The sequence below is a fragment of the Rhinolophus hipposideros genome (genome assembly GCF_964194185.1).
Source record: "Rhinolophus hipposideros genome assembly, chromosome: 5".
Taxonomy (NCBI): domain Eukaryota; kingdom Metazoa; phylum Chordata; class Mammalia; order Chiroptera; family Rhinolophidae; genus Rhinolophus; species Rhinolophus hipposideros.
Window position 1 is genome coordinate 73,586,689 of NC_138051.1, and position 12,130 is coordinate 73,598,818.

Sequence of the window (12,130 nt, forward strand, 5' to 3'; positions counted from 1 at the left end):
ATAAAAAAGATGGAACTGGAAGTTAAGAACAAAAAAGGAAGGTAATGTGGATGGTAAATCGTAATAGAAGTTTTTAAGTAAAACTTTGGGAGAAATAAGATGGATAAAAGAAAATAAAGCTGAGCCTTAAAAGTGCAAATGGATGTGTGTGTGAGGAAAACCGAGGGATCTGGGGAGGCAAGAGATGGGATTCAGGACCCTGGAAGGTATACAAAAGAGAGGTACATATTGTATTGGTACTGCCTGGGAACAAAGGCCAACCTGAGATCTGAAGGAGCTGCTGTACTTGATATGCATGTCACTTCCGAGGGTGCCAGTGCGCTTCCAAGGGTGCCCCACAGCCAGTGTGCTGTAATTCATACCAAACTGTTTAGAGTGTCACTCTTTTGTGAATCATTGTATCAAGAGGGAGGCATGTAGTGGCCTGCTATGACTTTGGCTGATTCTTAAAGCAATACCACTGTGGTCTTACCTATTTGCGAGTTGGTACAAATCCAGGATCTATGACCCAGTGGACAAAAAATAGGGGAGATAAATTCCCTCTTACAATTTTTTGCCATGGTTTCATGAGTTTGGGTAGGTTTTCCTTAGTCTAGTTCCAGCTGCCTTATCGTTTGTGAATCTAGGCGAATTAGTAGGGAGGGAGGTCCTGAAGAGTTTCTAGGATAAAAAATGGAAATTAGTTACTGTGTTTCGCCGAAAATAAGACCTAGCTGGACAATCAGTTCTAATGGGTCTTTTGGAGCAAAAATTAATATAAGACTCGGTCTTATTTTACTATAAGACCGGGTCTTATGTTATGTATATATATTATGTTATATAAGATCCGGTCTTATATTAATTTTTGCTCCAAAAGATGCATTAGAGCTGATTGTCCGGGTAGGTCTTATTTTTGGGGAAACACGGTAAATAAGTACTTATTATTTCTGAAACAAAACTTTGGAATTTTCTGGAATCCGTAAGAAACTAATAAATTCACATTATGTTTAGTAATACCATAATGCTGAACAAGTACATATTGAATTAATGAGCAGGAAAATATTACATATGTGCAAGAAGCTTTGAAAAACCATAAACTTTTCATTTCAGCACATTTACGATATGATATTTCAACTAGAATTTTGGAAGACTTTTTTTTTAAATTTTACATTAAGCATATGTTTTGTTTCAAGTTGGCATGTGGTCACTAATGTAAAGCTTCTAACTTTCCTTTTATACAAGAGCTGTGAAGTAACAGGGGGAACTAATAGCAAAAACCTTCATCTGAATCCAGTCTTCTCCACTTCAATGAATTGGTAATTCCATTCTTCCAGATTCTGATCCAATTAGTCAAGAAATCCTCTCAGCTCCTCTCTTTAACTACATCTTGAGTTCAGTTACTTCTAGTTACCTGAGCTATTCTCTAGGTCAAGTAACCATCATCTCATATTTGGACTACTGTCCTAACTGATCTTGCTTTCACTCTTGCTCCATCTATATAGCCTCTTCTCCGTTTGGTAGCTAGAGTGATTCTTTAAAAAGGAAAGAAATCTGGTGGTCATGTCAGTCCTGCTCCTAGACTTCCAATTTTACTAAATACAACCTGAACAAAATACCAGAGACCTAAGGATCTTGAGGGATTTTGGTCCCTGGGTAGCCCTCTGATCCTATTTCCTTTTATTTTTTCTCTTTCTTCCTGTGTTCCAGCTATATTAGCCTCTTTTGCACTTTAGCCTGGGCTTTTGCACTTGCTATATTTCTCTCTTTCTATGTGCTATTCCACTGGATAGCCACATGGTTCATTTTTTTCATCTCCCTTAGACCTTTGCTCAGATGTCACCTTAATTAAAGAGGCTTCCCCAGACCACTTTACATAAAGTAGCACTTGCTTCCATCCATCACAGTCTGTCGCCTCATCCTGGTTTACTTTTCTTTAGAGCACTTATTACCTGATATATATTATGCTATATTTCTTTCTCTCTCTCAGTAGAATGTAAATTCTATGAGGGAAGGTTTTTGTTTTGTTTTTGTTGTTATTCATTTAGCACCCAGAACAGTGCCTGGCATATGGTAGGTCCTCAGCAAATAGTTGTTGAATGAATGAATCTAAAGTGTATCCTTTGAAAGGAATACTTTTTATAAAAATGATGTCCACTAGATGGCATTGTTTTCAAACTTTATGTAACTAATGCTTGGGAGTGAAAGAGGTTCTTTTCTGCTGCCTGCTCTAACCAAAGAAGACCTTTGGAATGAAGATTGTCATAAGACATTGCTATGATTAATGTAAGACACATAAAATATTACATTTACATTTTTTTTTGGATTTATATATTTTTAGATATCTGTTCTAAAATAATATTTGGAGAAACTTACAGATAATTACAGCATATTGCTATGTAAATAACCATTTGATACAGTTGTTTAGCATGGTAACTATGGTTATTGTTTTTATCTTTGTGTACTATTCCTAAGTTGTAAGGTCATTGACCCTAAGTTAGTCCAAGCTCATTAAGCTTGACCTTGAAGGCATCACTGTCTCCCTTAAACCTGTTGGCAAAAACCCTGCAAGATTTTATTTTCCCACTGCCACCTCTAAGGGTTCTTTAAAGGTGGTAGTCTTTCCTAGTTTATTTCATACTAAACCTGGTAAATGGTGCATTTTTAGGATGATAAGAAATAAAATACTCCCATTGGCTAGTAATGGCATATCCGGTATCTTGACTATCTAGAAGTGAATTTTGTCATCAGCAAGAGTTGTAGCCTCTACTTTTCATGGTGTTAGAGATACTACCACTAATCCTCCTGCTCTCCACAAAAGCATTAGGGAAAGATGAGAGCATGGTATCTATGAATAAAGTTAGTTCATGTCCATGCAATGGCCGTCTTCCTTTTGAGGGACGCTAATGGACTGAGAGAGCAGTAATAAGTTCCAGATCCTTTCACCACTCAAGCCACTAGTTGAAATCCAGCCTAGTGTTGGAGGTAGAAAATTATTGTCTGTCAGCTGTTCAGTTGTTGTTGCCAGTGAGTTAGGTACTCTCAATCTGGTTCCTAATCAACTGGGCATCCAAAGTTTGAAAAGCTTCCATGTTTCTGGTAGATGTTATCATACCCGTCCTATTAAAAAAAAAAATCAGTGGGTTCCAAATGCCAGAGCTTTTTAGCTAATTTCTCTGACTAGCACTTAACTCAGCAAATAGTTGCGCTAATCAAAAAAATTTATACATTTTCCGAAACCCTCAAAATATGCCTGTTCTGCCTTTGCCAGTGCCATCTCATTTCTTCTTGCTTTCATCACTTACTTCATTTCCTTTTTTTAATGCCTTTCTCAAGCACTTTTAATTCATTTTGTTCTCACTCTTTACACATATTATTCTGAATTCCTAAAATAATTTTTCCTCTTCCTATTCAAACTAATGATGTATTTTCTTTTCAAATTTTTCAAAATATGTTTTCAAAAACATGTTTTTGACTAGTTTATTTTTCTCTCTTCCTGTTTTAGATTTTTCTTTCATTTCTGATTATGGCATATGTGAGGAACTTATTTTGTTTATCTAGTAAAAGTTCTTAGCCTCTTCTTGGAACTCTTTAACTATCTCTAAATGAAAATGGTGTTCTTTTGTAGTTTTGTATTTTTAAATGGAACATAAAATATAGGATGGTTTTAGTGTTTACAGTTTTTCCTACCAGTCAGCTTTGGATGGTTAAGTACGGGGCTGATAAAGTATCATTTTAAGTAGGAGACAGTTACTCTCAAAGATTTACATTTTTACATTTTTAACCACAAACCTTTGAAATTTCTAGTACTACTCTCCATGTCTTCTATTAAGGATGGTAGTTGCATCTGTTTCAACTTGTCACTCTTCTATGCTCAGCCTCCCCCATGCATTAGATCTAAGCTTTGAGGTCAGAATTCAGTGTTTAGAAATACCATTTTTTGTTTATGAAGGACATATTGGACAACATTCATTTGTTTAGAAAATAATTTCTTGTTTACCAAGGAACTATTGGATAGCGTTTATTTTGTATGTTTTAAGTTTTCTGGTCTGAGGCATGGAGACTTACTGATATCTGATTATTAGAATGATAATATCCTACGTATGTTCAAATATATGTCATTCATGAAAATGCAAGCATTTTTCTTGTTTACTAAACATATTTTATAGCTGCTAGTCAAAATATCATTTATAAAAAACGTATTTATTCCCCAAAAGATAAACCTCAGAGACATTGTTGCTTGTTCAACATTTGAAGAGATCTAAAAGCCCTTGCTGGTCTCATGCTGTCTGCTAACCTCTCTTAGTGCTTATAAAGGTAGGTTTCCATTCCAAAAGTGTACACGTTTTAGTAATTCATTTTGCTTATATCTGTTCTATTGGTAAGGCTTTTGTTCTAGTGTTACTCGTGGCTTATGAGTTTCCTAAGTAAAATTCACTAGAGGTTTGGCAATGTGGCCTTACATATGGACTGTTTTCACTTGGGCTGTTTTTCCCCCCACAGACTGGTTGAGATAGCAGAATCTCGTTTTCCCAGATATTTTAACACTGAAGAAAAATTACTTTTGACTAGCAGTAAAGTTCATCTTTATCGGGAACTCAGCTGTGATGAAGTTCTACAAAGGTACGCCATTTTAGATTTTGGTATTTTAGTAATATGAAGACTTTAAAAAAAAATTTTTATTGGGGAATATTGGGTTTCTCTAGGGCCCATCAGCTCCTAGTCGTTGTCCTTCAATCTGGTTGTGGAGGGCGCAGCTCAGTTCCAAGTCCAGTCGCCATTTTCAATCTTAGTTGCAGGGGGCACAGCCCACCATCCCATGAGGGAATTGAACTGGCAACCCTGTTGTTGAGAGCTCATGTTATAACCAACGGAGCCATCTGCTGCCCTTCCGGAAGCTCAGCGGCAGCTTGTTGTCTTCAATCTAGTTGTGGAGGGCACAGCTCACTGGCGCATGTGGGAATTGAACCTGCAACCCTGCTGTTCAGAGCTCGAGCTCTAACCAACTGAGCCATCCGGCCGCCCCAAGAAAACTTATTTTTTGTTTTTATGTTTTCAGCTTCTGAGTGATAAAAAGTCCCTACATATTAGGATTATGGGAAATAATTATTTCAGTGTTCTTTACTATAGTCTATTGGTTGCAGTATTTCTTTAAAAATAAAAAAAAATTTAAATAAAATGTTTTAGACTTAAGTGGTGTATTAATTATCTGTTGTTTCATTAACAAATCACCCCATAGTTTAGCAGCTTAAAACAGGAAACATATATTATCTCACATAGTTTTTATCTTTTTGTTATTTATTTATTTATTTTTATATTTAGTAATTTATTTTTAAAAAGTAGTCAATCTGTATTGGCAAAACTTATGCTGGTTACAAGGTGCTTGCCTTGTGATTATAGAGATTTATTGAAGAACATTCTACAGGACCAAAATAAAACACTTTCCTCATACTACCACTACGATCACAGAATAGTTTAAAGAGAAATTACTTCACCAGTCCTTATATTGTCACTCAGAGGGATAAGAGGATATTTTAAAAATATAGCATTAATATTTTTTCCACTTTATTTTATTGTTTCAGGTGTACAAAACAATGTAATAGTTAGACATTTATCATTTATATCCCTCACAAAATGATAACCCCCCTCCCCCCATCCACTACCCCTCTGACATCGAATACAGCTGTTACATTTCCACTGTCTCTATTCCTAATGCTATACTCCACTTCTTATAACTATATATATGTATATATACATATATGTATATATATATATATATATATATATATAATTATAGTTGACATTCATTATTGTTCAGCTTCAGGTGTACAGTGCAGTGATCAGGCATCTACATCATCCCTGAATTGGTCTCCCTAATAAGACAAGTGTCCATCGGATACCCTACAAAATCTTTACAACATTATTGAGTATATTCCCCAAACTGACTTTCGTATCCCCTTTCGTGGCAATCTTCTCACACAGTTTTTGAGGGTTAGTTGTTTGGGAGTGGCTTAGCTAGGTGTTTCTGGCTCAGGGTTTCTCAAGAGCTTGCATCAAGCTGTTGGCCAGGGTTGTAGTCATCGGCTCATGTGGGGCTAGAGAATCTTGGAGAATTCCAAGGTCACTCATGTAGTTGCTGGGAGGACTCCCTTCCTTCCTGGATGTTAGCCAAAGGCCTTCCCATGTTGGCCTCTCTATAGGGCTGCTGACAACACAGCAACTTGCCTCCCCTCCTTTTCCTGTCCCCAACTGGTGAATGATCTAAGAGAGTGGACAAGTGAGAGACAGCCCATGATGGAAGCTGTAGTCTTTTATAACTTACTCTCAGAAGTGATGTACCATAATTTTGTCATATGCTATTGGCCACACAGACCAACCCTAGGACAATGTTGCAGGGCTTTTTTTCCCCTCCGTCATCTTGGAGTCTGTGGAGGCCTGCTGGGAATAGGACTTCTAAAAACGATAAATATATTTGGCAGGCTGTGGTCTAAGGCCATTTTTGCTGGCTATAAGTGGGGTCTCTGGAATCAGAGAGAGCACACAGCTCTTCTTAAAATTGAAGGTGTTTATGCCTGAGATGAAACTGAATTCTGTCTAGGCCGGAGATGTGCTTACAAGGCAAAGAACAACAGTTGACTCCTGGTTGCAAACCGAACAAAACCAGAGTAATCTGGGGCAAGGTAACTCGTACTCATGAAAACGGTGGTGTGATTCGTGCCAAATTCTGAAGCAATCTTCCTGCTAAGGCCATAGGACACAGAATCCGTGTAATGCTGTACCCCTGAAGGCTTTAAATTTACTGAAAAGTAAACGAAGTGGATTTGTTCTCTTGTTTTTTTAAAAAAAAATCTGGGAGGGACTCCACAGGGTGTGAATATCAAGAGATGGGACTAAATGAGGGCCAGTTTGGAGACTGGCTACCACAAATAGGTTCACCCTAAAATTGGAACTTTAGCCGTATCACAGGAGAAAAAGGGAATGCAACTAAATGGAAACATTTTGGTTTATTTCCCAAAGAGCCCAAATATGTATAGAAAAGATATACGAAAATAAGTTATGTTTATTGAATACTTGCAATCATTACTGTAACTTAGGGAAGAACAATTTGTTATTGTTGTTTTTAAGTTGGTTAACCTTTGCAATACCCTCTTTCTATTGTATCTTAAATAGTTTTACTATTTTACAAATTCTGTGTTTACAGGATTGAATCCTTAGAAGAAGAAATTATTTCAAAAGGAGTTAAACTCGTGATTATTGATTCTGTTGCTTCTGTGGTAAGGAAGGAGTTTGATACACAGCTTCAGGGCAACATGAGAAAAAGGAACAAGTTCTTGGCAAAAGAAGCAGCCTCCTTGAAATATTTGGCTGAGGAATTTTCAATCCCAGTAAGTTTTTCTTTTCCTCTCTTTCTTTTTTTACCTTTTTCTTTTCTTTTATATTACATTTACTGATTTATAATATCAAGTAATATAATTAGGAGGAAATGTAAAACATGATTTCTAAAGGTAACAGAATCTAATTGCTATAGCAGACATCACCATTTTAAATTTGTTCATCTATTGAGATTATTTTATCCTTTTCATAATTTGAGCCTGAGCAGACTTATTTATTAAAAAATTTTTTTAATTAAAAACTTAAAAAAAATTTTAAATTACAGTTGACATACAAATATATTAGTTCCGGGTATATAACACAGTGATCGGACAGTTACGAGGTAATCAGACTGTTACTGTTGGATGACTTTCAGTAGTGGGAGTTGTGATCAGGAAATCTGAAGACAAGGATATATTACCTGTAGGTAAGCTACAGGATACGCGTACTAAGTTACATTCCCGTTAGCAGGGTATGGGAGAGTTCTACTTGTTCTGCAGCCTCAGGAACATTTAGTATTGTCAGGCTTTTCAGTTTTAGCCATGCATTACCTCAACTGAAGGTAAGACTATTCTTTAAACTGATATAAGATTTAGTTATGATTGTATAATTTTTAGATTTGTGTTTGGATAATTAAAATCTTGGATCTTTAGAACATAAAGAATATGTACCAATAGAGTAAACTCTCACATAGCCTTTGAGATTTGTAAAACTAAGCAAGAAGTTGAGGGAGCAAATGTGAGATATAAAAGGTTATATATATTTTAATGGCTTTTAAATTCATGTTTTTCAATTATATGATGTAATTCATGGTGAAGTCAGGTATTGTAAAGTTTATCCTGGATGATGCTCATCTTTTAAATTTTATTGTAGCTGCTTAAAATGACAAATTCAAATCCATGTTTTTCATGGTAAAGGAGAATAAGGAAATTTAAAAATATTTTATAGAGTTACTTTATTGAGTGGAAATGTTAAGTATATATGCCTATTTTATTAATTTACACTATTCATGACTTAGTCCTGTGTGAAATATGAAAATTGACTTTTTGAAAAGTTGCATTTGTTTGCTTTAAATAGTATTTGTAGACTAATGCTTTTCAGTACTTTTTGAGGTAATTTATTTTTCTGAGTGAAAAAGGGGCTCTATTTTCTTTGTTTGTAATAGAGCCCTTTGAAAGAATAGGTACATAGGATCCCCACATCTGTCTGTCTTTGCCTTTGTTTTTCTGTTTAGAGGTAAGTGCAGAATATATGTACTTATGTAACACAGTATGGTATTGGGTTTTGTGATAAGAAAGTACTGGTTTTAGAATGCTTTTGAAAAATACTTCCTTTAAGAAATGTCAGAAACTTCGTAGCTTAATTATCTCATTTAAATGGAAAATAGTAAACATTAAGCCTTTATGCTATATTTTGAATAGGTAGCTTCATATGGAATTAAGTGTCTGAAAAAGTACGTTGTTGTCTGGTTCATTATTTCCTTTCAAATTAGCAAACCTGTGTGTCCTTGTAATTCTTCAAACATGCCAATAAACACTCCTGCCTCAAAAAGTGTTTGCTATTCCTCAGCCCAGAATATTCCTCCTCTAAATATCCATATGATTTATTCTCTCCTGTCACTTTATTAGTGAGGACTTCCCTGACCCTATAAGTGTTAACTACACTCCCTGTTTCCCCATCTCTCGCTATGCTTTATGTTTCTCCATCACAGTTTTTATCTTCTAGCATTATATATTTACATTTATTGTTTGGACGTCCCCTCTACCCCATAGAGTGGTTTAAGGGATTTTGTCTACTTTGTTCACTGCTTTATTCTTAGTGCCAGGAATAGTGCCTAACACGTGGTAGGCACTCAGTAAATAATTTTGCATGTATGAATTGCATATACTGCTTTTCTTCTTGGATTTGAACTAATCTTATATATACCTATTTGTTGAACTTGAATGTTAATATTTACTTTTAACTATTTTGATCCTATATTTATTGTTTATTTATTTCTAATAGTAATAAAATATAATTTTAGGGGGATAGTACTACAGATCCTACAGACATTAAATGAGTAATAAGGGAATATTATGAACAACTTTATTCCAGTAAGTTTGGTAAGAGTAGCCATAAAAAAAATTGTAGACAAATGGGTATGGTTGTGATTCAATAAAGACTTGTTTACAAAAACAGATGGAGGGTCAGATTTGACCCATGGGACATAGTTTGCCAACCACTGATCTGGACCCTTCTCCCTTCTCCTTATTCTCAGGACCTTAGGTTCTACCAGTAGTTTAAAGGATTTGGAGGAAGGGTAAGAGAGCAGTCTGCTCATAAAGCAGTGTTTTCTTAAACTAGTTTAAGGCATTGACCCCTTTTATGTGCAAGTGGTATTCTCATGACCCCCCCCTCACTGCTGACTTCAGTTTTATTGTAATATCACAGAAATATACAGAATTATAAAACTAGGTACTATTTATATTAAATCACACTTGTGAAACCATAAAGTGTGTTGTATTTACAAATAACATAATACTATTTAATTAATTTAATGTTATAGATGATAATTTGCTAAATTAAATAATTGCTTGCAATATAAACATTAACTTATGGACAGATTCTTTTGAATTTTACACATACACGTGCACACACACACACAGAAGGTGCCAAAAAAATGTATACACATTTTAAGAAAGGAAAAAACTGTATTAAAATTGTAATACTCAGCATATACTGATAACAAAAGATGAATACAAGTCATGTGTATACATTTTTTTGACACCCCAGGTATATACTGTAGTTCATGTGATGACTGAACTTTCTCACCACTCTTCTGTTTTAACTACTACAAAACCTTTGTTTGGAAAGGGTGACATCACGTGGTCCTCACCTGGGCATGAATACATTTGCATTTGAATTCTACCATTGTTCTTTTCTTATTAGTTCCTGACAATTAAAGTGGTACTACTTGGCATCACTTGATTGAAAACAAACATTAACATCTTGTGAAAATTTTCAATTATAAAATACCTATATTAATATTTGAAGCCATCATTGAAATGAAAACATAAAAGTAAAAAAATTATTAGAGAAAATTTACAGACCTTTGGATATGTTCACAGACTGCAGTTTGAGAACCACAGTTGTACAAATTTTATAGAATCTTTTTTCCTGAATTTTATGGGGCAAGTGTAAAAGGATACTCTGCTATCAGGATGTAAGGTGCAGAACCTTTGTCTTTTTGAAGTGTTTCCATGCAAATATTGGAAAAAACTAAGCTCTGAAACTGTAGATACTTGATGAAAATAACATGAGAAGAACTTAAATACTGCCTTTGTAAAATAAATTGCGGTTATGGTTATTTATGTTTCCTGTTTATCACTGACATCTAATTGACATCATACACACAACAGCTTTTATATGTATTGTAAATTATATATCAGATTAAAGTAATAGGATTTTCTTGCCATAAAAGACCTTAAAGATCATTTAGATTCGTCCCTTCATTTTCCAGATAACAGTGAGGCTGAGTGGTAACTTGAGTTATTCAAGGATACTTAGCTTCAGTGAGGATCTGGATGGAATGCCAGATCATTTGAATGCCCCTTCTGAGATTGTTTTTCTATGGTAGGATTATTATTTTTTCTGAGACCTACAGAATGATAGTGGACTGTAAACTTCTTAATAGTAGGATTATGTCTTCTATTTCTTTGATTTTCAGAACCTAGTACTGTGGATGAATAATATTTAGGAAGTATGTCAATTATATCTCAATTCTAAAAAAGCCTATATGAAACCCTGAAATAATAACATGTAGTTATATACTAAATTCAACATCTGCAAAGAAGAGCTGAAAATAAAGTTTTTCTCTCTTGAGCTGAATAGGAAAGTAATTTGTTAAATGATGATAAATAGTAGGTGTGGCTTAGTGGGACGTGTACCTAATGCCTAAATAAGAGGGACCTAATTTTAAGAGCATTGTGAAGGGAACTGAAAAGGAAAAAAAAGATAAGTAAGCTTATGAAAATATACTTACTGTATATATGTCGTATTTACATCCATTTAATATTTCTTTTAAAATACAATTTGAATTTTCTATACTCACTGCTGCAATTCTTGCTTTGTTTTTTATATTGACTTTTGTAGTATGTCATTTTAGCTGTGTTCATTTGCATTGTCCCGACCGGCAGGACAATGCAACGTGGGACGAGGGGAAGAAACCTGTTGAGGATGAAAAAAAGGGGAGACAGGAGACGCGAAGAATGGAGGCAAGACAGGGATCTGATCAAGCCTCAAAATTTTATTACGATGGCGGGTTATATATATAGCTATGTCAGATGGGGGTGGGATATGCTATGTCATAGGGTGGCGAGGTATTTGTCGCGGGCTGATAGGCTAGGACAGGGCGATGCCATATGAGGTACAAGGAAATGGGCAGGCTCTGGGTTTGGCGCGCGCGGGCTCTGGGTTTGGCGCGCGCGGGCTTTGGGTTTTGTGACCAGGAAGTTCTGCCTAGGCAAGGCCTGGGGATTTCTATGGCTTCCGACATCTCCTCCCTTTTTGTTTGTTTTAAGGAGGTGGGCCTTGACCGAGTGAGGGAACAGAGGCCTGGTTCCTCCAACGAGCAGAGCTCGTTATTGGATGGTTTTGGGTATCTTTTGTGGAGGAGAGGTAGAGATTTTTTGATACCAACCTCTATGCAAACCAGGTATGTTCTCAGGAAAGTTAAAGGGAGCCGACCGTTGTGAGTCGAGCCCTTTCCTTGCAAATGCTTTGCTTTGCACTCACCTCGGTGCCC

At 35.7% G+C, this 12,130-nt stretch overlaps 1 protein-coding gene and 1 pseudogene across 6 annotated transcripts in view; both read left to right on the top strand.

The window, feature by feature from the left end:
- The window catches only part of RAD51B (RAD51 paralog B), a 626,013-nt gene that overhangs the window by 27,916 nt on the left and 585,967 nt on the right, over window positions 1-12,130 (top strand). For all 5 annotated transcript variants that reach the window (XM_081047380.1, XM_081047382.1, XM_081047384.1 and 2 more), the window contains exons 6-7: window positions 4,480-4,599; window positions 7,178-7,361. In XM_081047380.1, coding sequence (XP_080903506.1) covers window positions 4,480-4,599; window positions 7,178-7,361 — 304 coding nt within the window. The remainder of the gene's footprint in view (window positions 1-4,479; window positions 4,600-7,177; window positions 7,362-12,130) is intronic.
- Window positions 6,271-6,761, top strand: LOC308497494 (large ribosomal subunit protein eL33-like; annotated as a pseudogene). The gene is made up of 2 exons: window positions 6,271-6,311; window positions 6,456-6,761. The product of its transcript is annotated as a large ribosomal subunit protein eL33-like (transcript).